This window comes from Equus przewalskii, chromosome 13 (assembly GCF_037783145.1).
Source record: "Equus przewalskii isolate Varuska chromosome 13, EquPr2, whole genome shotgun sequence".
In the NCBI taxonomy this organism is placed as follows: domain Eukaryota; kingdom Metazoa; phylum Chordata; class Mammalia; order Perissodactyla; family Equidae; genus Equus; species Equus przewalskii.
Genome location: NC_091843.1, coordinates 50,562,876 through 50,589,488, shown reverse-complemented (window position 1 = coordinate 50,589,488; position 26,613 = coordinate 50,562,876). Strand labels below are relative to the sequence as shown.

At 41.1% G+C, this 26,613-nt stretch overlaps 1 protein-coding gene across 20 annotated transcripts in view; it reads left to right on the top strand.

The window, feature by feature from the left end:
- Positions 1-26,613, top strand: part of ZNF475 (zinc finger protein 475) — a 54,857-nt gene that overhangs the window by 9,508 nt on the left and 18,736 nt on the right. For 9 of the 20 annotated variants that reach the window (XM_070569458.1, XM_008530601.2, XM_070569455.1 and 6 more), the window contains one exon: positions 16,228-17,475. In XM_070569458.1, coding sequence (XP_070425559.1) covers positions 16,441-17,475 — 1,035 coding nt within the window. In that variant the 5' untranslated portion in view covers positions 16,228-16,440. Of the gene's footprint in view, positions 1-593; positions 737-16,227; positions 18,849-23,703; positions 24,516-25,649; positions 25,737-26,613 lie in introns of those variants that run through there. The other 11 variants (XM_070569459.1, XM_070569456.1, XM_070569461.1 and 8 more) reach the window with 7 other exon arrangements.

Sequence of the window (26,613 nt, the reverse complement as noted above, 5' to 3'; positions counted from 1 at the left end):
ACAGAACATCACATCTTCTGTACCCGAGTAGTCATGGCAGCCCCGCATGGACTTTCACCTGAGTGTCCCAGCGCTAGCCTGTTCCCACACCCTATCCTATTTCACTACAGTCACTCCCTCTCCCTCTTTTCTGTCTTCTTATGTGTAATTTCTTTGCCATGATGTTTCACTCTGCTGTTCCACTTCATAACTCTTCTCAGTACCCTCCCTGCTTTTGCAACCATTACTGTTATCTTTCTCAAGATAGGAATGTGATGGGACCACTTCATCTTTTCATGTCAGGCCACGTCAGAGGCTACTGGTGAGCCTTTCGTCCAGTGCCCGGCTTCATTCCAATCAGCTCAGATTGGGGATGGAAAATTGAGTAACGTATTTCATACTGATTAGATTCGATAATTTTAGAAAGTGTACTCATATTTCTCATAACTTTTCAGTATTTCTTTCCTTTTCAAGACTGCAGGTTGGAATGTCTTTTAATAAAATGTGATTTGGGTTAACTAAAGAATGAAAACTTTGGAATTCCTCAGAATATTTTAGCAAAAGGAAGAATAATTCTAAAAATCTATAGTTAATCTCCTAATTATATTTTTCAGCCTGCTGGATTCTTTATAAAAGTATGAAGAAGAAGACAGATATTAAAATCATATAATAACAATTATAATATCATACTTACCACCTACTGTGCATTATGCTAAGCATTTTATCTTACTTTTAATCCTCACAACAACCCTGTGTGGTAAGTATTATTGTCCCACTAAACATAAGATGAAACTGAGGCACAGAGAAGTTATGTATCCCAAGATTCCAAATTGAAAAGGCATTTTGGAGCTAGTGTTTGAACTAGGCCTAAGTTTACAGGAGGGGTGTGCAAAAAGTACTCTGAAGTGGAGACTAACAAAATATTACTTGATTCTTTGCCAAAAGCTACTCTTTCTGCTTTTACTTAGCAAATTGGACCTTACCAGTGTATTTCACAGTTTGCTTGAACCTGGACTTTTTTCCAAGATGTGATAGTATCAAAATTAAGATTGGGGGGCAAGCCCAATGGTGTAGTGGTTAAGTTCCCGTGCTCCATTTTGGTGGCCTGGGTTTGCAGGTTCAGATCCTGGGCATGGACCTACATACCACCCATCAAGCCATGCTGTGGCAGTGTCCTACATACAAAATAGAGGAAGATCGGCACAGATGTTAGCTAAGCAACAATCTTCCTCACCAAAAGACAAAAATTAAGATCTGAATGACCTGATCCCATGCTACACAGAAAAGGGAATCAGAATTGGTTTAGCATGCAAAGGGAAGATGCCGTTGGAAATAAATTCTTTCATTCTTTAAGCTCTGTCTAAATGCAGCAAAATTCGACCCCAGAAGTTTACCTTCTGGTCCAGAAGTATTTGTCAAGATTTTTAACAAAAATATTTAGACATATGTCACCTACTAGTAACATAAGATGGGACATGGAGGCAACTGTTTGAACTAACATTAAACATTTCAGACCCAGAAAGAACAAATACAAGACAGGCTTTGTGTAGCACACATAGTCTCAAGAAGTTAGGTGCAAATTACCTTTTGTAAATCGGGGTGCTCTCATTTCCTACTAAGTTTGCTTTTAGAGGAAACTGCAATGGGTCCTTTTAGGAAGCTAAAGAACTTCCTTTGTGTAGCCCTTAAATGTTACAAGTTGATGTTCTCCAGATGTGATTACTCAAGATGTTTTTTCAATCGTATGTTATTTGTGTTATAAGAAAATCTATAAACGTTCTTCTTTGTCTGTAGGGCAACAAAAATCCCTGAGATTAGCTACAATGCTTTTTATAATTTGTTTCCAGTTTACCTTCCCAGTTACTTATATCAATTGTTCACCATTCTTTTCCCTCTCTCATTTCACCCACATCTTACTACCCATCCACATGCTCACATATATCTACAAACTCATATATACACATCCATTTACATACTCCATACCCACACACTCACATCACTAAACACTAAACACCCATTCACTTACACCTGTCTACATACACCTCAATCATTCCCACCCATCTATACACACACATCCACTCACGTCCATACACATACCACGTTTAGTAATTCACGCCCATCCACACACTCGGATCCATCTATACACTGACATCACACCCATCCACTCACTTTTATCCATACACCTACATTTATCCACTCATACTTATGTATATACCCACACTCATCTACTCATATCCATCTACACACTGACATATACATACACTCCCACTCAAGTACACACACTCATATACATACTTATAATCCTACCCATCTATTCACACCCATCCTCACACACCCACCAACTAATATCCATCTATACACTTATACTCAAACACACACACTCATCCACTCACATCCATCTGCTTATACTTAATTACATACCCACACTCATCCATTCACATACATAGCCATCTGGTCATAATCATATACACACTCAAACCCCTCCCCCTTTTACCCCACACACTCACCATGCATACACCTATCCTTCCTGTCACAAACCAAGTCCCACAATTTTTCAAGCATATCATTCTCTTTTAGGTTCCCACATCTTCGTATATGCCCCTCTGTCAGTTGGAAATGTCTTTCCCTCTTCTCTCCCTAACTGCTATTCATCTTTCAAAAACCAGCTCAAATGACATTGTTACTTTGCACACAAATGTTCATAGTAATTTTATTTGTAATAGCCAAACTATAATCAACCTAATGTCCTTGAGCAGGTCAAACAAACTATGGTGCATACATACCATAGAATACAGCCCAACAATTAGAAACAGCTAATTATCGATACATGAAACAACTTGGATGAATGTCCAGGGAATTATGCTGAGAGAAAAAAGCCAATCCCAAAAGGTTACATACTGTATAATTCCATTTATTTAACTTTTCAAAATAAAAACGTTTGAGAAGTGGAGAACAGATTAGTGATTTCTAACAGTAAGATACGGGAACTCGGAGAGGGCAGTGAGAGGGAGAGAGATGGGTATAAAACAGCAACAAGAGGCATCCTTCTGGTGTTGGAACTGTTCAGTATCTTGACCGTAGTGGTGGATATGTACACAAGTGTAAAATAGAGCTTAATATGTACACACACACATCAGGACAGGCAAAAGTGGATTGTATCAATTTCAATATTCTGCTTGAGATATTGTTAGCAAACCAAAAGTGGGTTTTCCTCCTGCCGAGTTAAAATCAGGCTCTCAAGCAGAAGTAGTTGTCACACGAAGTAGGACTTGTTTGCAACAAACAGGAGGCCAGGCAGAATTGTTTCCAAAGTTGCACTGTTCCTGAACACAGGAAAGCAGGGGCCTTTTGTTTTGGATGGGGAATGAATATTCGAAAGGGAGAGGTGGGCATTCACATGGAGCAGCATCAGTTGGAAAAAGTGCTTCCACATACACTGCGGGTTATGGTAATAAGGCCTAAGTTCCTCCCAGAGAGGAGATCTTAGCATGAAAAATAAGGCAAAGGTCATAGATGTAGCTCTTGTGGTGAGGCTTGGTCTGATTCCAGGTGGTTGGTGATTGCATCTCTTAAACAGTTGAATGCTTCCTTGAGTTCCTCAGGGCAGTTAGTCAGTGACAAAATTAGACTACAGTTTTGCAAAATGTTACTATTGGGAGAAACTAGGCAAATGTACAAGGGACTTCTGTATTATTTCTTTGAACTGCATATGAATCTACAACTATCTCAGTAAAAATTGCAATTAAAAATACAATCACAAGGGGCCAGCCTGGAGGAGTAGTGGTTAAGTTTGTGTACTCTGCTTTGGTGGCCCAGGGTTTGCAGGTTCAGGTCCCAGGCACAGACCTAGCACCACTCGTCAAGCCACACTGTGGTGGCATCCCACATAAAATAGAGGAAGATTGCCAGAGTTAGCTCAGTGACAATCTTCCTTGAGCAAAAAGAGGAAGATCGGCAACAGATGTTGGCTCAGGGCTGATCTTCCTCACACACATGCACACACACAAATACAATCATAATGTCATCATCAGACCTAAAAAGTTAACATTAATTCTTAATATCTGGGTACCAAGATACATTTTATAGGATCATGAAGTGATAAAACCAAACAGGATGAAATGCACCTAAGAAAATGTGAACTTCTATAATTAGATCCCAACAGTCAATTGCATCAATACAGATTGAGGAAAACCTGGCCCAGGAGCAGGTCACATGACCACAACTGAGGTTGGGAAACACATTGATAAGGCAGACCACCCATTCACCAAGGCTTAAAGCAACACACTCGGAGGCTGAATTACTGACTCAGTCTTTCTTTGTGAAGGAACACATGGGCAGGAAAACAGAGATGGATGTCCTATATTTGGGGTGATTACCTCACGTTAGTGCAATAATTTTCCCTGTGTGGCCCTCTTCCACCTGTAGATACGTCCCAAATATGAGTCAATTAAGGACAAAATACCCAGTCTCACACCTACGTTAAAATAAAATCTACCTCTCCCTTCTGAGCACTCCAGGCAACATCTCTAATGTTTTTATGCTATTTGTACAGAATATTCTACATTTCATTTTTGCTTTGCTCCTGTGTGTGTAGTGCATAAAACCTTGGATATGTGATGGCTGAACAGTAATGACCATAAACTACTAATGCCATTTAATGGGCTTTCACAGAAAGAAAGCATCATGGCACAACATGTCAGGGGATCCTTTTTATACTGGGACTCTGTAGGGGAGGAAAAAATTTCTCTACACTCTTTGTTTCAGTGGGAGGGCCTGTGAAATAATCTGACAAAACACAGATTAACAAGAGAAAAACAGAGTTTATTAACCTGTGCCTTGTGCGTACACATGGAAGGACTCAATAATGAGTAACTCGAAGGGTGGTCAGAATTTGAGGTTTATATAGCACCTTCACAAAGAACAATAAATGTGCGGAGAAGTGACAAGACAAAGGAAAAGAGATTTAGGCTTTCAGGGGCAGCAAACTATGTTAAGGTAAATATATGGGGGAAACTAATAGAAGATAAAGGCTATTTAGTAATGTTGTTATATAGGTTCTTCTTGGTGTTTGTCTCTGGGCTGACAAGTGCCTACAGTTGTCACTAGTTGAGTTCTGCCCTTCCTGGTCTGAGAAAGGGAGACAGTGTTACAAATTTATGTCCTGCTTTCAGGCAAATAGAGGGAGGGCAGAGAGTTTTTCTTGTATCTGCTTTTTCTCAATTGCCTTCAGCTCAAAATAATCCTTATGCCAAAATGGCATATTCTGATACCCTATAATTCCAAATAGAAAATGACTACAAAACGGAAATGTCTTTTCAGCTCAGGATCCAAACTGGAAGTGACCCTTTCCATCCAGGAAGGATTTAAACATCTACCTCCAATTGTTAGAGAAAAACTGTTTGTGGTCCTGAGAACACAGTTGAAAGAAGGGAAAGAAAAATTGTTATGCACACGACACTCTCATTAACCAGAAATGTAGTCAGTTAGCCAGGAGCAGTTTGCATTTAACTCAAGTTTCTGAAGAAAATAGTCCATAAGGCTCTAATTGATTTAAATATGCAGATGCCAAAACAAAGAATACAGTCACAGAGGAAAGAAGAGAAATCGGAAAACTGTATAGACCACACTGAGGAGAATGCAAACTCTGAAAGGATTATTTCCTCAGTCACTCTGATTAAGGGATCTCACCAGAGCCAGAGAGAGACACTGGACCCCACTGACTCATGTTATGTCAATATTTACACTTTGTTGCTATAGAGTAAGCTGTACTACTGTTCTCATTCTAGAGGGCTGACTGGGGTATCTCAGCAAGAATCCTGGGACGGAGTTCCCCCTGGTGGTGTTTCCAATGGAGATTAGAGCTGGGTGCCTGTGAGCTGACTAATAAGATTCTAGGGAAAAACGTGGGTGAAACTAGCTGAGCACCATTTTTGCAGAAAGCTGCATTCACAGCGCTGATTTCTTTTTGTTGGGGTGTTTTAGTTTTCTATTACTGCTGTAGCAAAATACCATAAAGTTATCAGGTTAAAGCAACCCAAATTCATTCTCTTATTGTTCTCTAAGTCAGAAGCCCAGCATGATCTCCTGAGGCTAAAATCAAGGTGTCAGCAGGACTGTGCCCCTTTTTGGAGGCCAGTGTTGGAGGCTCTGTGTTTCCTTGCTCTTCCTAGCTTCCAGAGCCACCCATATTCCTTGGGGCATAGCCCCCTTCCTCCTTCTTTAAAATCAGCAATGGCTAGTTGGGTCCCTTTCTTCTTCAGTTGTTCGATCTCGTTCACCAAATCAGGGAAAAGCTCTGCACTTTTGAGGATTTGTGTGATTAAACTGGGTCCATCACTTCTAATCATGCTTTCTCCAGACTATAATGGAGTTAAAATATAAGCCACACTTTTCTAGTGGTGAGCTGATGGGCGTTGCCTTATCCCTCCAGAGCAAATTAGCAGTGGAGCCGACCAGGGGGTGCCACATTCTCCGCTCCCTTCCTACTGGCGCCTTGTCCTTGTTGTGTTGGGCTGTCCTTTTAGACTTAAAGCAGACAGACAACGGAAACAATGAAACAAAGTGAAAGCACAGAAGTTGGGAAAAGAGCCCGCTGAAAACACAAGAGGAAAAATCAGCCGTCACAGAGTTGATTTTAAATTGAGTTCTTCTAATCAAATATCCCAGTCTTTCCAATCCTATGTACAACTTAAAATACACATGGATCTTCTTTTTGTTTACTAAAAAACAGAACAAAGAAGCTGATACTCCCACTAACTTCCTTGCTATTTGGTAGTTATTGGGCTTGGGCTAGAAGGAGGCATTCGGTAAATTTTAAACCACCAAAAAATTAAACCACAAGCTAAGGACATCTGCAAATAAAGAGTTGTCACCACATTTCATATTTAGCTTTGGCTCTGGGGACATGGAGAATGAACAAGTTCCTCCTAGACACCAGGAGAATCTTTTTAGCAGTTTTCTCCAGCAAGGAATACCTCATGTAAGATTCTAGAGCAACGAACGGGTGTGGTATGGAGGATTCTGAACTATCAGTGAGCTCAAACCATCTGGCCTGTGAAAGCATGCCTTGTTCCTGAGATTTAGAGGTGTCAGATGGAATGACAATAGTTTCTTGTTGACTTATTTACACAGGAGGATGAGATGTGGGAGACTAGCAACAAAAAGCCCACGTTCAAAACAGCCTTCATCTTGTGGTCATACATAAACTCCCAAGTCACCGCAGTCACCACCAGGCAAGTCATGCTGAGCATCTCAGAAAATAGAGGCACATTCATTACACACACAGCAGAAACCCAGCCTGCCTCATGGGCTCAGCCCTGTTTTTGACTTTCTTCCTGGGAACTTTCCTCAGAAACAGCTTTGGATGGAGAGAGCCTTTTTAACAAAGGGTGTTGATGTCTGTAATGAATGGTAATGGCCATCAATTTAAGTGTTAGCCTGGTTCCGGGAGGCACCGACCTCCTGGAGATGGATGGCATGCTAAGGCACAACTTTGAGGTTGTTGTAGGGTAAGTGGGTGATGTGGTTACAAAAAGGTTCCTCCAGGATACAGTGAGGCCCATCTCTTGTATGCCAATCTATCCTGGCCAAGAAGCTCCCTTCGGGGCAGCTGTATTCTTCATTGTTTTTGTTTCCACCTGGATGCACTAGTCCAGTGACTACACTTCTGATACTATCACTCTGTGGCTTGGAAGTCTGTGCCAGAGATATTGCACTGAGTTAGAACTCCAAGACACTAAATCATGAGCGTGAAGACAGTGGGAACTCTGTGCAAGCATATCACATGTTGGAGGCTAGTAAACACATGCATCTACTTGTAATTTTTTAAAATTTAATTCTAAAACAAGGCTATCTGTAGTTTCCCCCACCTTTTTTTTAACATAATTCATCAATTTTAGACACTTGATGGCTATGAGATATCTCATTCTAGGTTGAGAAGGAATCATTGTGCTATTCTTACACATTTTCAGTTTAAACTAATTTATAGGTGGTACTTAACAAAATGGTCAGCTTGGCAGAAAGAAAAAAGTGCCACAAATTCTGTAATTCCTACAAGGAAGCGTAATTCTCTTCTGAAGCATTTCCAGCCCAAATCATGGAAATCCAACAGCATTTTGCTAGTAACTTATTTATGGTTCTTTTTATTGACAGATTCTTTCTTTAGACTAATAACTTATATGCAACATACTTCATCTGGGGGATCATTTAATGCTAAATCAAAGACTGTTGCCTTAAGCAGAAAAGTAGCTCTTATTATATCAATGGATAACTAAATAATTATGGGAATGCCTCCAAAAAGTTCAGATGGTCTCCAAAATACATTTCTTCCCTGTTAGTGTTTTTCTTTTCCTTTTTTTTTCCCTTCCATCATCTCTCCTGTGGCTGGTCTAAACACTGGCTGCTTGATTTTTTTCTTTCTCTCTGAAATTAGATGCATCATTGCCTATGACCCTCTAATAATGCATGAAAATTCCTTCTCAGGTCACTGGTTCTTTCTTTTACCTTTGGATATTTCCCTCCCTCCCAGAACCAAGTATTTTAGCCTCACTCTGTTTTCATTGGGAAGTTTCTGGTCTGAGTTTTTACCAATAAATATGTCATGCTTTTAGTAATTATCTTCCATAGAAAAAAACGTCAAGTGGATTCCCGGTTTCCTGACGATGAGCACTCCTTGAAGTGATTTTCAAATATTTAATTGAGGAGAAAAATGGGGGGAAGGGGACATTTTAAAGTAAGGATCACAAACGGTCACAAACTCAAATGCCTTTGAGAATCAACCACGAGCTATGAATTGATGAAGCGAGGGGCTGATGAGAAACTCTGGAAGAGTGAAGACTGGGTGTCTGACCTACAGGCATATCCCTTACTTAGTATTAGTTGATGCTGGATGTTACCACGTTGAAATGTGGGCTCTACACACAGATCTTCCGCTTTGTCAAAAGAAACCCAAAATCCTGATTTTGTGTGACTTCTCCCAATTTGAGAATAATAGCAGGGACTTGCCCCACGGCCTAGTGGTTAAGCTCGCGCTCCACTTCAGTGGTTCAGGTTTTTGCCAGTTCGGATCCTGGGCGTGGACCTAGCACCACTCATCAAGCCGTGCTGAGGCAGCATGCCACATAGAAGAACTAGAAGTACCTACAGCTAGAATATACAACTACATACTGTGGGGCTTTAGGGAGAAGAACTAAAAACAAAAAAGACTGGCAACAGATGTTAGCTCAGGGCCAATCTTAAAAAACTTAAAAAAATAAATAAATAGATAAAATAATGGCAGCTAATTCAAACATTTTTAACTCTATGAAGGCCAAAAAGAACATATCTTTGGGCTAGGTTGGCATTTCCAACCACTCTTAAAAGCCTTGAGAAAGAGCTGTTTGCAATAGAGCTATTTGATTACAATAGATCTATCCCAAATGTCAGAAACTATGGTATGTAGACTTGTTTATTATTCAATGACCTGACTCCTCCACTTTATTTTTGTCTATCCTTTGAGTTTCTATATGTTATAGGTTCTAATGTGATTGTTCTGGTGGTTTCCATAACCCGTTCTCCACCACTCTCGATGCCAATATTATAATTACCTGGTCATACCTGTGTGACATTCATGACTCTGAAGTACTCTGTGATTTTGATACTCAATATAGAGTGAAAATTACAGGCTCAATCTAACAATAGCTTTCATAGGGTGACATTATAAGACTTAACAACATAAAATGTCCTTACAGAAGGCTCTACTTAGAAGCATAAGGACTGCGTTTCTTCCATTTTCTGTTTTTGTAGCTTTCATAACACCATAGACTATTATGTCTACACCTGATAATTAGATTGAATGAAAGTGAAGGAATTTATTTCTTGATTTAAAATTCTTCTCAGTGAAGGAGAGACAAGGAAGGAGAAAGTTTTCATTAGCTGTTCAAAATCAGCCTGGATATGCCAATCTGGACAGCCATATTCCCTTGAAGCCATATGTCTCAGGTTAAATGGCTTTTCTGACAGTGGTTCCAGTTTTCACCTTTCAGATACTGCTCCTGTCTTTCCCAAACCATACCACCTTTAGTTCCTAATTGCTCTCACTGGCCCTTTGTCCACTCATCAGAATTACTGAGCACTGCAAATACCACTGGTCCAGGTGCTACCCAGAAGAGGGTGCAGAGCACCAGCTAGAGTGAGCTGTATCAGCTCCCTTCAGCTCTTCCTGGTCATCTTTGATCTATGAATGGCGGCTCTTTAATTTGACTCCCTCTGTGGAAGTGTTGGCCTTACGGCTGGGCAGACAGCAGCGGAAGAAGGTCCTATGAAATTAAGGAAAATATGAATATGCCTAAAATGGCAAGTTTCCCCTTATGATTTAATTGTTAGTCACAGATGGAAGAGCAACATTTTCTAGCTCTTGAAGCAGGTAATAAAGTAAAAATTACAAAAATCTGTTTTCAGTGGTCTGAATGAGTTGGGGGTTGAATGTTAAGATAAGCATCATATTATTTTCTAAGATGCTATGACAGATTTCACTTGAGTTTATATTTATTGCAATAGTAAGGTAATGCACAAATTTGAATCTTGAATATCACAGATTTTTGTTACTTATATTCTGAGAATGGTTACGTCAGTTGGACAGAAACCGTACCAGTTATTTAAACTGAGAGAATTTAATATAAAGACTGGTTAACCAGGAAAGAAGCTGTTACCTAGGTAACTAGCAGGGTAAAAAGAGAGCACTGCTATATAAAGGAGGTGGCAGCTACATTCCCAGGGCTGAGGGATGAAAGGGAAGAGGTTTGAATTATTAAAACTTAGAAACTTAGAAGAAGCACCCTATGGAGCTGAAAATCAGATCTCCAAACAGGAGACACAGATGGTCTCCTGCTGGTGATGTTGTCTGCTGGGGTGGGGGGAGTGAGTCTGGTTTGCAAGTGTTGGAAAAATTGTCAACTGGTTTCAACAGCTGCTGCTGGAAAGAACTCCTTCTGCTGGGATGAAGAAATGCTGTTGGGCTGATGCTCACAGGAACCACAAGCAGACAGAAAGCCTTTAAAAAGGAGCAAGCCCTCTCTTCCTCCTCCAACCTTGCAATCTCCGTCCAGTACCACCTTTGGCAGAGTGTAACGGAGAGGCAGCTGGCAAAGCGGAAATGGGGTGTGCAGAGTCCCAGTGCCAGCATCACAAAGCCAAATAAAGAAAAGGGCATTTGGAATATAGAGACAAAAAGTTAATAACTGGTATAACAATGATGCCTCCTAGCTTTTTCAAACGCTCATGGGGAAAAATCAATTTTTATTTTCCTGAAGCAAAATAATCTTTCAAATTTGTTCAAAAAAAATAGTTCTAGGAAAGGAAGGATTGTTAATCAAATTCTTAAGAATTACTGATTCAGTCTTTATGGTTTCAGGGTTTTTTATTTCTGATTTTCAGGAAGATGTGTATATTTAATAAGCCCAGTTTTGCCCCCAAACATATACTCCCTCAAAAAAAAATTCTTTCATCAATAAAAAGATCCTGAAATTTCATATATCGTTATTAGAATTCAATGACTACTATGTCAATGACAACTATTAAAATATAATTGTATCTCAATTAGTATTAAGTTTTCATGTCAGTAAAGGACTCTTAAAAAAGTGGCTAAAATACAAATAGACATTTATTTCTCTTACGTACATATAGCCCCAGGGAGGCGCTCCAGAGCTTATATAATTGCTCCAACATTATGAGGGACACAAGTCCATCCAGGTCTCTGCTCTATCATGTCAAGGGTTACATGAATGTAATCTGGTCCAAGATGGCTGTTAGAGCTCCATCCATCACATCCACGTTCTAAGCATCAGGATGAAGGAAGGGAAGAGGAGCAGGTTGTGCCTCCACTTTTAAAGAAGTGTTCTTATAAGTCCTACACAGTACTTCGCTAGCTACAAACAAGCCCACAGACTTTTAGCTGGGAAATCACATGTCCAGCTAAAAATTGGGGCTCTGTTAATTTGAGGGAGTCAGGCAGAATAAGTATTGGTAGGGAGCTAGTTGTCTCTGCCAGACTCTGGGAGAGATATTACTTCATCAATCATAAGCCTTGGTATGAATGAGTCTATCATCTCCTTTTGGAAAGTGAGAGTTCATAGGTAAGGAAAACTGGAGAGCACATGAGGGCATGAGGCAGGGGAGAGCAGAGGCTGCTCAGTGGGGTGGACAGAGGATATTAAGACAAACCTCCTCTATTTTACAATTTTGCTTGCAGCCAGCATCAGTCCCAACTTCATCTTTCTTATTTATTCATCTGTCCATTTAAAGAATTTGGATTCTATAGTAACAGGAAAGGGGTCGTGTATAACATATTTATTTTGTTTCAAAAGATTAAATTATTTTTTTTAAAATGTAATCATTTTCATTGTGTTCTTTCCCCTCTTTTATAGAGAAATACCCTCTAATGACAAGATGGGTTTTGGGTTTCCTTGGTTATTGCATTCATCTTTGTGAGTTTGTCTCTCCCTTCCCATGAATCCCAAAGGGCGTGGAAAAATGGCATCGTATTGGTAAAACGTGATGCCTTCCAAGACATTCTTTAAATATCCTGTGTGCAAATATGGTCAAAATGAATAATTCAGGCCAATTGGAGTGAACGTTTCTCCTCAGATGCCTGGGGTGAAACTGGCTGGCTTTGCAAAATAGTTCTCTTTATAAACTAGCAACATTGTTTTATGACGTGTCTGAGTGATGGGCCAATTTCTTAAGTGATTTAAGTACACGTATTTAGTATTTTCCAGCACTTTTGCTTTTAGAACTAACTTATAGGGTAGAGTAGCTGACCGTGCTGTGCCTTGTCACAGTGCCTTAGCAGAATCACTGGTGGAAACATCGTAAACTTCTCCATTAGACACTTCAGTTCCCCAAAATTTAACTTGCTTCTAAATACCTCATCTTTCATGCTGTGGTATCTTTAATCACAATAAGACAAATTTCAAGAAGACATTGGAGAAGTAAAGAGATGATAGAAAAAGAAAAGATGTGAAGATTCAGTGGAAATTTTATTATGCTTCGTCACACATGCTAGGGAGAAAATGCCAGCAGTGCACAAACGCCTGTATGCGTAAAGATCCATGCGCTCATCAGAATGAAGTGGCTGCAAACTGAACACAGTCCAGCCTGCTGAGCAGTCGCCGCTTCCACCCTGCATCCATTATAACACCCCAATTCTCCCTCACCCGTCCCCGCCCCTGGCTAGTAATGTAGATTTTTCTTAAGGATGGTGGTGAGATCAGGAAAAGGATCTATATTGCACGTCATGCAGGGAAAAACTTCATCTAGGAAAGCACTTACAGCAAAATAAAATGATCCCTGTTGCTTAAGAAAGAACGCTCTCTTCAGTGGCCCCAATCTCTCTCTCCTGCTTTTTCCAGCTCAGAGGTTTCTTTTCTTCGGCTCCCTAGTCCTCTCCTCCCTTTTGCCTCTTCCTTCCCCTAAAGGGGAGCCTAAAGGCTGGAGCTTAGCTACCTTCCCAGGGGGCATATGAATTATACATTAAAACAGGAACAGAAACTAAAGAGAAGAAGCTCTGCGAATGGAATTTTAGGCGGAATGAATAATGGGAAGAGCTGAGTATTGGAGCCAAAGAGAGCTGGAATTGATTCCCACTTCTGCCATTTAGAAACTGACTCTCTTGGGCAACTTACTTGTCTTTCCTGAGTCACAGTTTCTTCATTTATAAAATTGAAATCATAGTACTTTGCCACATAATCATTTGAGAATTAACTGAAATTATGTATATAAAAAAATTAGTACAATATCTGATGCGTGGTTGGCATTCAATAATTATTAGTTCTCTTACCTTGTCATAAGGGGGATGGAGGAGTTGTTGAGGCAAGTCATGGGCTTTCTCAGTATTCTAACCTGCTTCGAGGGGTGTGTGTGTGTGTGTGTGTGTGTGTGTGTGCACGTGCATTTGTGAGAGAGAGGGGGAAATTGTGAGCAAGTTTAGGGGAAGTAAGGTCATTTGATTGCATTGATTTTTCCTATTTGTCTTAAGAAGAAGTACGTTTGGTGTCTGAAACTTTCTGGTATCAAGGAAAATGGGAAACTAAAAGAGGAGATCCTTGGTGAACAAGAAATCAGAACCGACGAAGCAGAGCGGTTTGGGGAGTTGTTTCATCCACGTGCTGAGAAAAACCTAATGAAATAATTTTACTGCATTCCTTGTGTTCTCTAGATCCACTTTCTGTTTTGGATGGTGCTGATCAAGTGATAAATTTTGTTTCTCTAAGCTTCATTTTCTGTGCTGGCCACTCCATTTGGGGCCAACACATTCTTTTGTCACGTGTGTTAATATCACTGTCTTAGGATCTGTCAAAATGAAGAATAACTTCCTTTTCTGTGCCAGACCTTATTTGATAGTCTTAATGGCAAAGATTCAGACCTTTCTTGGCACCAAAATACAGGAACTTGGCACAGATCTCGGAGTTCTTTTTGTCCCTTATCAAATGTAATGCCCAAACAGTGTTTTGATATTACCAGCACGGCTGTCCTTGCTCTGCCTGAACTCAAGTGCCTGCTGCGGTCTGCAGGGTCCAGCCTCAGATCAGGTGCTGCTCCCTCTGTGATTGGGAGTGGATGCTACAGAGCCTCTAATCCAGATCCACATCATTTTTCAGGAAATGAAGAAGGTCCTAAGAATTCTGAAAATAATCTTTCTTGGGGCTAGATTGTAGACCTGGGGTGAAACTGACTCATGCATTTATTTCACCAAGGTAAAAACTCCTTAGGCTCCTGCCTAGGATGAGACCTTATCAGCCCTTTCTTCTAGTTTGTTTGGGAAAACTATTGGCCATCTTTTTATAAAAAATATTTGGAAGATAGATCATATCTGTACATAGATCCATATCTATATAAAACAAGGAAGTGATCATGATAGCTCTAAAAAGAGCATCAAGTCTGAGCATCTTCATCCCAGGGAAGCTCTGCAGATATCCCACCAAGGAGGGCGTAGGCCTGAGTTGCATTCTTGGCTCAACAGTTATGGCCACAGTTTATTAATACTCTGTTCCCATAATAAAGAAAGTTGGATACCTGGTTGCTTATAAGAACTTTATCCCCATCTGAGGGTTTTCCTGATAATCCTCATAATTTCCTGATAATCCTCATAATATTCACTATCGAATTACTTCTTCTGCAGGAGATCTTAATCTGAGGCCCATGGATGCTCAAGAAGTCTGGCATATTACTATATCTCAAGTAAAAGATATATCACAACTAAAAATGTTTGATAAATTATTTCAATAAAATTAGTTTTACTTGTAATGGTAAGAAGTATATTCTTTGCCTTTAAAATCATTATTCTGAGAAGAGATCCATAGGCTTCAAAGAACTGTCGAAAGGATCCATAGCGCCCGAAGTTAAGAATCGCTTGGGGGGCTGGCCCCATGGCCAAGACGTGGAAGTTCTGCACCTTGTACTTCAGTGGCCTGGGTTCCCCAGTTCCGATCCCGGGGCAGACCTACTTTGCTCATCAGCCATGTTGTAGAGGCATCCCATGTACAAAAAATAGAGGAAGATTGGGGCCGGCCCAGTGGCATAGTGGTTAAGTTCTCAAGCTCAGCTTCCGTGGCCCAGGGTTTGCTGGTTTGGATCCCAGGCGCAGACCTATGTACTGCTTATCAAGCCATGTTGTGTCAGGCATCCCACATATAAAATAGAGGAAGATGGGCACAGATGTTAGCTCAGGGCCAATCTTCCTTAGCAAAAATAGGAGAATTGGCAGGGGACGTTAGTTCAGGGCTGATCTTCCTCAAAAAAAAAAAAAAAAAGAGGAAGATTGGCACAGACGTTAACTCAGGGCAAATCTTCCTCACCAAAGGGAAAAAAAAAAAAAAAGGAATCCCTAAGGTAGTGGAGGAGGTCTTTTTACATGATCTGTGGTTTTGTCAATCTAATTTTCACAGTTCTTGGTTCCCTCTCCTAAGACCTCATCACCATGCCTCTGTTGGTTTGTGCCATATGTCTCTATGATATGTTGTAATTGTCAATCTTTCTCTGAGCAAAATACTACTTTTAGTATGATCACAGTGAAATTCATAATGGAAATTCCCTTCATACTTATTTTAATATTTACTGAACAAATCCTATATGTAGTTACTGTGCTAGCCAAAGAGGATAATAGGTCAAAAAAAAAAAAAAATCACTGCTCTTTATCAACTTACAATCTGAAAGGTGGGGAGGGGTGTGTGTGTGTGTATGTAATAGCTTCTTGATTTATGTTTCCCCCTGCAGATCTTGGAGGCATCTGAGGTTTAATGGGGACTTTCCAGCATTCCAGACTGCTGCCCTGCAATGAAGCTCTGAGTCACAGTCTTTGGGTCTAAGGCACTGGCAACAATGTGGAACCCCAGGACAGCCAACCTGACTAACCTCCGCTCTAAGCAGAAGCCCAAAATGAGTCTGGCCTGAAATCAGAGCAAGCACTAAAGAAGAACTTCTTTGTTAATGGAAAGAGGAAAGAAGAAAAAGGTTTCCAGCAAATTGCAACAGACTTTCCACCATTCTAAAGAACCTACCTTCCTTATCAACCAGGCTTTTCTATCTAGTGACTCCCATTCTAGCCTTTTGGCAGAAAAAGGGCACATCAATCCTGGTGAAAATATAAAGACAAACCCTCAGAAAAATAGACCTGGAACTGTGATACTCTCAAAACGGTCCAGTAGGAGAATGACGTCGGAAAGCCAGTCCAGCCCCCCTGTGATTCCATCCCGCAGGCCTGGATTCCGGGTATGCTATATCTGTGGCCGAGAATTTGGGTCCAAATCACTTGCCATTCATGAGCCCCAGTGCTTGGAAAAGTGGCGTATTGAAAACAGCAAGTTGCCCAAGCACCTGAGGAGGCCAGAACCCTTCAAACCACCGCCTGTCAGTGGCAGCGGGTCCTACAATCTTCAGGCAGCAAATGAGGCAGCATTTCAGAGTCCTCAGGCTCAGCTGCTGCCCTGTGAATCCTGTGGCCGCACGTTCTTGCCAGATCGTCTTCTTGTTCACCAGAGAAGCTGCAAGCCAAAGGGTGAGAGACCCAGAGTACCAAATCCCAACAGCTCTGATGACCTTACTGGTTTCAAGAAAGCTTCTGGTGGCATCCCAGCCCGACCAAGGACTCTCATCTGTTACATTTGTGGTAGGGAATTTGGCACCCTATCCCTTCCTATTCATGAGCCCAAATGCCTGGAAAAGTGGAAAATAGAAAATGATCGGCTCCCCAGGGAGCTCCGCCGGCCATTCCCACAGAAGCCTCAGCATCTTCCAACTGGACTGTCCAGTCAAGAGGGGCCAAGTCAAGTTCAGCTCATGCCCTGCCCAAATTGTGGCCGGACCTTTGCCCCAGACCGCCTTCTGGTACATCAGAGAAGTTGTAAAGCTCAACCTAGTGGGTCAACAGTTCAGAATTTGACGTTAGGGAGAGAAGGTGGCCTAAAGGATTCCACTAATTCCAAGCAACAAAGGAACATGGCAGCACCCCCTGTGACTGATAAGGTAATTCGTGCCACATGAGATGCATTGGGTAGACCTGGGGGTACATTCTGCCTCCAGCGGAATGAGAGAAACCTGTCCCCAGAATCAGCTGCCTCGGCCCCTAGGATGATTTCTTTCAATCCCTTATTTCTGCCTCAACGCAGCCCAGCCAAGCCGATCCTCTGTCGGACACCAGGGGCTGTATCTCTGTTGAGAAAGTAAATATAATTACATCGTTGCCTGGTGAATTTGTAGTCCTATTCCATTCTGCTGCCTAAAAGAGAGCTGGACTTCTTTCTTCCCTGATCCCTCATACCAATAATCCTTGGGAGAGACTGTTATTTGAAAATGAGTCATTAGTGCTGTGTCTACATTACAGAGATATAATTCCTATTCCAACAGCCAATATTTATTACCGGTTTATTTTAGTCATCTACCTTAGGAATTCATTTTTGGCAATGCTGGGTTATGCTGAGTTTATCTTACTAAAATAGAAACTGTGTCAAAAACCCCAAATGACTTTAGCAATAATTAAACACTGGAGCACTTGCAGAAATAGACATGCTCTGCAAATACGGCATGCTTTCTTTCAATAATTTCATGATTGTAGTATGTGGGGAATTAACCCCAGTGTAGACTTTGAAGCAACTAGGTGTGTGTTCATGGTTCTGAGAAGTGCTCAATTCCTGCTGCTGTTCTGTACTCTGTGTCTGGGTTGGCCACCAGGCCCTAACCCCCATCTTGGGCAATTGTAAATAAACACGACCCCAGGGTCCCCAAAACCTGTATGGTGAAGTGTTGGTGGGCCTTTACCTGAAGTTTCACCGTCAGCGAGGATTGGGGAAGGATGCTTATGAGGATGGCCACCTGCAAGACAGGGCATGGTCTATGCACTTTGTCCTGTCATGCCAGGGGAGTGAATGCGCTGTCTTATACAGACTGTCAAACGATGAGAAATAGGAAGTGGTCAAAGTCCTTTCTCTAAGGCTTGCTCCTTGAAATGCCTCACCTTCAGGCATTCTTTAAATGAACTGTTTTCAAGAAACTAAAGTTATGGAAGCTATTGTAAAAGATTAAACCAGAGGAATGGGCGGTGGGGAGGCATCCTTTATTTTTAATCCAAATTTTCCTTTTTTATTGCATTATTTTGGCAAATGTCTATTACTTTTTCCTAACTTCTATGTTTAAAATGAAGTAATTACACACTTACTGGTTTAGAAGATTCCAAGACAACGATCCTAAAGCTGAAGAATCAAACTAGCAGATGCTGGGCAAGTTTTTCCAATGAACCTTGAAGAAAGAACTGCTAGTTTCCTTGCCGAATGAAAACCCAAACTCTTGAGTGTGGCATGGGCTGCAGGCTGGTCTCATAAACATGATCTGTTTTTCCCATCTCCTGGCTATTGCTTTTCTTCCAAAACGTGTGGGGTCTGGATTCAGAGAGTAAAAGAATCCGTGTCTCGGGGCCACAAATGAGAAACTCCGTGAGTGTTCTGACTTCCAGCCCTGTTTCCTGATTGTATGCATTTACTTCTAGTGTTCTCACTGCAGATCTCAAGATAGGAAGAGTGTGGTCAGGATTCTTGTGCTTGTTGTTGTAACACATACTTTGTGCTCCCAAGAGTGGAGCCAACAGGCTGAGCACAGCATGTTCTCACTCAGTCACGACTGCTAAAAGAGGCTGGCCTGGGCCCACAGCTTCACAAGAAGACACCTCCTGACTCACCCAGTCGTCTGGAGGGGAGAACATCCAAAGGAGAGGCCAGTGAAAGCCCTCAATGACTTGATCACTTCCATCAGAGTAGGGGGCATCCATCAGAACAAGGGCATCTAGAGGACAAGGCCATGTCAGAGTACAGTCACCCCTGCTCCAGACCTGCAAAGGCGAGTGTCAGGGAGAAACTGGCACTCACTGCTGTCAGATGTGTGCTGGCCTGGTTGGGGACCACACAGGCTTTAGTGGAGGGCATAGGAAGGTCATCCAACATAGGGTCCCTTTAGCCGCCGGATTTAAAGCAAACTTGGGTTAATTAAAATGGAGGAAACTCCTAGACTTCAGAAAAGCATAAGAGCTCTTGAAGCAAGGGACTTTATTCCTTCTCTGGAAAAGACACTCGCCATTCTATAGTGCTTTCCGCAGAAACCCTCTCCTGGGTAGTGTAATTTTCTCTTTTGATTATGATTTGATCTTGTCTGTTGCTGTTTTTTCTTTCTTTGTGTCACCTGAAATTTAGATAGTACAGTGAACCATCCATTTTCCATAAAGAGCACTGCCCTATCTGTTATTAGATCTCAGAATTTCGTGTGTGACTGTGATGGCCGACTTTTGGCTGATTACAATGCACACTCATTCTTTTTACAATTCAGATGTTTGCTTTGTTGTCTTCTCTTGTCAGTTAGAACAATTTCCCTCTAGAATCCTTGTTCTCACTCCAGATTGGAATCAGTGATCTTGCCTAATGTTCTCAGGGGCCTCAATCTTGTCTTGCATTTAGGTGAGAAAAATATTTTCAGAACCGTGATTGTAGTGCTTGGAAAACAATTCACTCCACTTGGGCGACAGTGACTGTTTTGCTGGCAGAATGACCTACCCTGCTCTTGGAATGTTCCTCCAGCACAGATTGGCTCAGGTTCCTTATGACACAGATGCTCCTGTTAACCTTCAATAAAGTCTAAACACAAACACAAGCCTTTAAGACAAGTTCTCCTCGGAAGCCTCAGAGGCGTTTTTTGCTTTAGCTCTGCTTTGCCCTCTAACCACTGGATGGGCTTGAAATGTCCCGTTGCCTCTTGTTCAAAATATAGGACTGAATCCATTCTTTCTGATCTCACAGGGAAGTTGTGAAGGATACTAAGCACTGTGTAAGAGGAATAAAACCATCGGTGTGGATTTTTATTTAAAAGGTGTGACTGCCCTGGGGTTATTGCCTCCTACTATATGGCGTCATGAGCAGCATCGCACTCCCTTTCCTCCAAAAGAAGAAAAGCCTGAATAAGAAATATCCCATTTAGCAAGATTTTAAAAGTGGTGTTAATTCCAGATGAAATTTTGATGCATAATACGGAAACCATAGATTATCACTTTAAATTTTAATATTGCATTTATTTAATGAGATCCTTTGATGTCTATTTTAGTAAGCAATTTCCTAAGTGATGCTGAGGAGTACAATAATGGAGGTCATTGGGGCCAGCCCAGTGGTGTAGTGGTTAAGTTTGCACATTCTGTTTCAGCAGCCTGGGGTTTGCAGTTTCGGATCCCAGGTGCAGACCTAGCACTGCTGGTCGAGTCGTGCTGTGGTGGCATCCCACACAAAACAGAGGAAGATTGGCACAGATGTTAGCTCAGTGGCAATCTTCCTCAAGCAAAAAGAGGAAGATTGGCAACAGCTGTTAGCTCAAGGCCAATCTTCCTCACCAAAAAAATAATAATAATGATAATAGATGTCATTATTGCTTCTTATTTTAATATGAGTGAATAAATTTTAATATTTGCATTTAATATTTGGAAAAAATATTGTCCTTTCCTAGAAGCTGATAGTATTTCATTCTTTGACTTTAGGCCCTTTCTGGTTAGTTGGAGTACACATTGACCAAGTTAATTAAATATAACTACAAACCAAAATGAAGCCTTTGTCTAGTTACTTTTTACTAGTTAAATAATGCTTGGGGTTATTTGCTTAGGATTTTGCTTTAAACATGTGAAACATTGTTCCTGAAAATCCTATACTATATTGCAAAATAGACGTTCTTTTTCCTTACAGAAATTATCTTTTCTAGAAATGATTGCTTCTCTGAATGTAGTTTTAAGCTATCTCTGGCATCCTAGATGCTCAGATTTAAGCAAAAATCCCATCAGACCCATCTCTAGCATCTGGTGCTGCCATCTGGTGTTTTCTTTTAAAGTAATGTCTTCTACCCTATCAAAAATGTTATTGCCTTTCTCTTTGTGTTGCCTCCAAATGTATTTGAGAAGATGCCTTTATAATACAAACTCCAGCTATTTAGGGCTACAGTTATATATTTGGTTTAACTTTATAAATTCTGTCCCATGGCTAATTATCTCATTCCCTACAGGCAAAACTCTCAGTGGGAAGGTCACAATCAGAAAGACCCAGAAGGACAGGAGGGATGTTCTCATATTGTCAAATGTTGTGTGTGTGCCTCTGTATCTATTGGGTAAGAAGTATTTGGAGTTTATTAGGAGGCGTGAAAGAAAGAGAACTAACTTTTATTGAGATCCTTTATGATCTCAGCACTTTATATACATGATCTCATTTTAATCTTCATAATATTACTGTAAGACAGATATTTCTTTTCCCACTTTCCAGGTGGGGAGACTGAGGTTAAGCAACTTGCCCAAAGTCACACAGTGGGTTTAATAGTGAATGTCAGAGCCAGATATGTCTAATTCCAAAGGCCCATCTTTCCGTGTCACTAAATGGGAGGTATATGTGTGATACAAAAAGAGTATGGCTGCCTTGCCATGCTGTGAGTGTTCAGTAGGACAAAGAAGGCAGAAGTTTGTTTATTCAGCAAATAATTATTGTTAGACGTTGGACTAATTACTAAATATAGAGTCATAAAAAAGATAGACTTAGGGGGCCGGCCCGGTGGCGCAGCGGTTAAGTTCGCACGTTCCGCTTCTCGGCGGCCCGGGGTTCGCTGGTTCGGATCCCGGGTGCGGACATGGCACTGCTTGGCAGCCATGCTGTGGTAGGCGTCCCACATATAAACTAGAGGAAGATGGGCACGGATGTTAGCTCAGAGCCAGGCTTCCCCAGCAAAAAGAGGAGGACTGGCAGTAGTTAGCTGAGGGCTAATCTTCCTCCCAAAAAAAAAAAAAAAAAAAGATAGACTTAGTTCTTGATTTCATGGGAGTTTTAATCTTATAGAGAAAATGATGTGAAATAAATAAAAAATATAAAATTTCAAATTGTAATATGACAGTGTCTAATTATGGGAGTAGATATTCAGGATATTGATTAGTGAAAACCTCTGGCAGGAACTGACATTTCAGCTGAGATGTGAAAGTTATAAAAGCATTAGCCGAGAGTAAAGATGCAGGGAGAAGGAAACGGCAAGAAGAGGAGACATTTTGGCCAAAGGCAGCATGTGTGAAGGCTGCAAGGTAAGAAAGATCTTAAAATGGAACTAAAAAGTTCACAGAAAAGTGGCCAGAGCTTAATGAAGGAGGGGACAGGGACACAAGATGAGACTGTAGAAACAGCATAGTTCGCTCCAGCTGCCCAGTGGACGTGGGGACATCAGCTGTTTGGCTTTCGCAGAATCCGGGCAAGAGGTAATGATGGCTTGTCCTCGGGTGTTGGTAGTAGAGATGGAGGTAAGGTATAATGGGCGCAGAAATTGGTGATGGTTGGGATGTGGAGGGGTGGAGAAGGGGTCAGGACAAATCCCAGATTTCTAGCTTGAAAAACTGTATTAGCCTTGCCATTTTTTAAGATGAGGAAGACTTGAGAAAGGGCAGGCTCTTGGGAGTTAAGATCAATAGTTCCATTCTGGACATATGGAATTCAAAATGCTTGAAAGATGGCTTAGTGGGTAGGTAAGCTTGAATATATAAGTCTGAATCTCAAAAGAAAAGATTAATTGAGATACACATTTATATGTTATTAACATATATTCAAAGTCATCAGAATGCTTATAGGGTTAGAAAAATAGACCCAGGGCTGAGCCCTGAGGCATTACAATATTTAGGGGTTAGAGCAGAAGGGGTTGGAGGATGGGTGTCTGGAGACACTGGAGAAATGACTGGAGAGTATGGTGTCATGGAATCCGCAATCAGGGAAAATGTCGAGAATAAGGGTGTGGAAAACAGTGTGGGATGCTGAGAGACTGGGTAGAATGAAGGCAAAAAAATGTCTGTTTGATTTAGCAATGTGGAGTTAGTTTGGTAACATTTGAAAGAACACATTCAGTGTAGTGGTGGGGATTGTAGAGTGTATGAATGATAAGATATGATGTGTTTTCAGAAGTTTGGCTTTGAAAACCAGGAGGAAAATAATAAGTAGCCTGGAAATAGAGATATTGGGTTAAGAGAGGTTATTTAAAAGATGAGAGCTTCTAGGGCCTGGCCCCGTGGCCGAGCGGTTAAGTTCGCGCGCTCTGCTGCAGGCGGCCCAGTGTTTCGTTGGTTCGAATCCTGGGCGCGGACATGACACTGCTCGTCGAACCACGCTGAGGCAGCGTCCCACATACCACAACTAGAAGAACCCACAACAAAGAATATACAACTATGTACCGGTGGGCTTTGGGGAGAAAAAGGGAAAAAAAAAATCTTTAAAAAAAAAAAAGATGAGAGCTTCTAGACTATGTTTGAATGCTTAGGATGGTGATCCAGTGGAGACAGGGAGGGTGAAGAAGCTGGAGAGGTGATAATGGTAAGTGGAGAAGAAATTGGCACCAGGGAGTGGGATCCCAGCTTGTTTGGAGCGGGGATTTTGATAGGAGAGGGCACTTCTCCATTTCAGGAGTCAGTTGAATGCAGATGAAGGCAAGTTTGTAGGTTGCTAGTGGGAAGATGAAAGAGCTACAATCTGCTAGTTTATATCTTATGTTTTCTCAATGACATACCAAGCAAGCTTATCAAGCCTATCAGATGAGAAAGAAAGAGGTATAAAGAGAGAGAAAAATGTTAGGTTTAAGAGTCTACATAGTCCTTTGTCTCTTCATACCTTCAGTTGAGCTGAGCTCCTGAAATCAAGACTAAGGCTTCTAGAACCGTTTGCCTCTGGGATTCCCAAACACAAGAATGACTTGAAACTACTTGGATGTGGTAGATAAAACATCCAGTGGGATCCTTCTGGGGGTTCTTACCCTGATAATCCTCTTTAGTGGCCCTAGTTCACCCCCTCACTTGAGCTGATGTCATAAAAATCAGCCTTGACCTCACAAACTGCCCTCTGTTGATGCTGATAGCTGGACTACTAATGCTCACCTCCATGTGCCAGCTCTTCATCTTTCCTTGGTGCCAACCATGCCTGCATATCAGGGCAGGATTCTAGGATCTCACGGCTCTCAGGTGTACAAAGTGCAACTTTAAGGTAAAAGGACCAGTTCTCTTCTGCACTATGGCTCTAGAAGCCAACCTGAAGGAATCTGTGTGTGTAAACTGTATGTGTTGAGGGTGGGGGGAGTTATGAATTTTAGAGCAACAGCATTACCGCTGAAATTGATGTATAGCTTCCTAACATAAACATTTGAAGGATAATACTCATCTGTACAAATTATAGTCTAACATAATTATTTTAAAAATCAACCTCAAATTATAATTACATATCACATATCCACGGCAAGAGAGACCATAATAGCTCCAGCTAGTTCTCCCAGAGCCAAAAGACCAAAGCAAAAATAGGTGGTCATTGATTTGGTGCTTCAATATGAGGCTTTCTGCTTCTCTAGAAAGAAAAGTACTGGTTGTAACCTCTGTAAGAGGAGAGGATCACGTATTATACCTTCAAATATTTTTCAGGACGAAAATGATAAAACTACAAAATGCCCTATTCTCAGAGTTAATCTAGCTTAAGTGATTTCATATGTCTTCATAAGCCTGTTTCTCCATCACCCCTACCTCTCCGCTTCGAGCCCCAAACACACAGACATCCATATTTTCTAATGAGAGATCCTTAGAAATCTTTGTGTAATCACTGAATGGATATACACAGTTCTTATAAATCAGAGTTACAAGCGCAACAACTAAAATCTATCCCAAAATTCTTAGAACTCCACCAAAGGCAGTGCAACACAATTTTGAAGGAGTTCTTATGGGAACAAAGGTGATGTCCTATGAACAGAATCTCATTGCTAAATATGAGACACAAGGTCAGCCTTATGAATACGTGCAGCATTGAGAGGAGTTGACTGAGGATTCCATCTCTTGCTTTCCTTTTATATTGTGTAATTCACTTCCTCCTTACATCCATTGTCTCTTTCAAATATTTGCCTCTATGAGACTGTCTTATATGTAAAGAAATGTCCTGTAAGTTGAAGAAGGGCCTAATAAATCCAGAAACTCAATAATTTACCAATCTTCCTGTTCCAAGCACCAGCTCTGATGCCATGATCCTGTCATTTAAAGTCCCCAAGCAGCTCTCACATCCCAGGCTACCTTTGTTTAAGCAGAGAAGGTGAAATCATAATGTCACTAGTCCCAACCTAAAGGTTCAGGAAATTGAGGTAGAGGGAGAGAGGGAGAGGATGGGGAGGACCTGGAATCAACAACTCTAACATGGACAGGAGAGAAAAACACAAAACTGTGTCCCAAGGTTCGAATTCTTTCTGCTCTATCCAAAGGGATACTTGTCTTTTGATTGGAAAACTTCTTTCTTTGGCCTTCCCCTGAGCTGAGGGTCCTTTAGCATAAATTGTAGACAAATCGGGCATTGGAAATAAGCCAACTTCCAAGTTCCAGGTCAGGTAGTGTCTACGCTTTCCTTTTTTTCTCTCTAACTGTAGAAGCCGGAAAATCTAAGTGGCTATCTCAGTTTGTGGGTTTTTCCTGTCTTGCCCCCATGGCTCCCTTGCTACTTCATTTTATCCTACGAACTGGAAGCCATCTGACTACAAGTGTCAGAGCTTGTGCCAAACTGAAGAGCTCAAGAACCAGACACGAGGGACATCCTCTGTCCGTTCTCTTCAAGGCAAGTCATTCTTGGCAAGAATTTTAGCAAGAGATTTAATCAAATACCTCACCTTCCAACCAATATCCTTCTAAGGGATCAGGGAAAAAAGCAGTTTTATCTCAAATGTGAAAAAAGAAAAAGAGAAAAATAACTTAAGCTAAGAAACCGTATTCTTTTCAGGAACAGACTCTAACTTGGAATTCATTCTTTGACTTACATATTTCAGCCTTGTATCTCAGGGTAGGCAATTACAGAACTAAAATGCCAAACTACTAACTGTGGGTAGTTTAAAACAAACTACCAATAGTTTGTCTTAAAAAATCAGCTACCTGAAGATACTTGAATATTAAGAGCATTTCCAAATGAATAGTCCAGTCTTTCTTATTGTTAAAAGGAGCAAAACAAAACTCCAAATCATCTCTAATAGTTGCCCAATAGAGAGGCTGGATTGGAAAATTCCTTACGTGGCATCCAGTGATTTCCAAAAACAATTTAATTTCAAACAACGATCCTTCCAGAT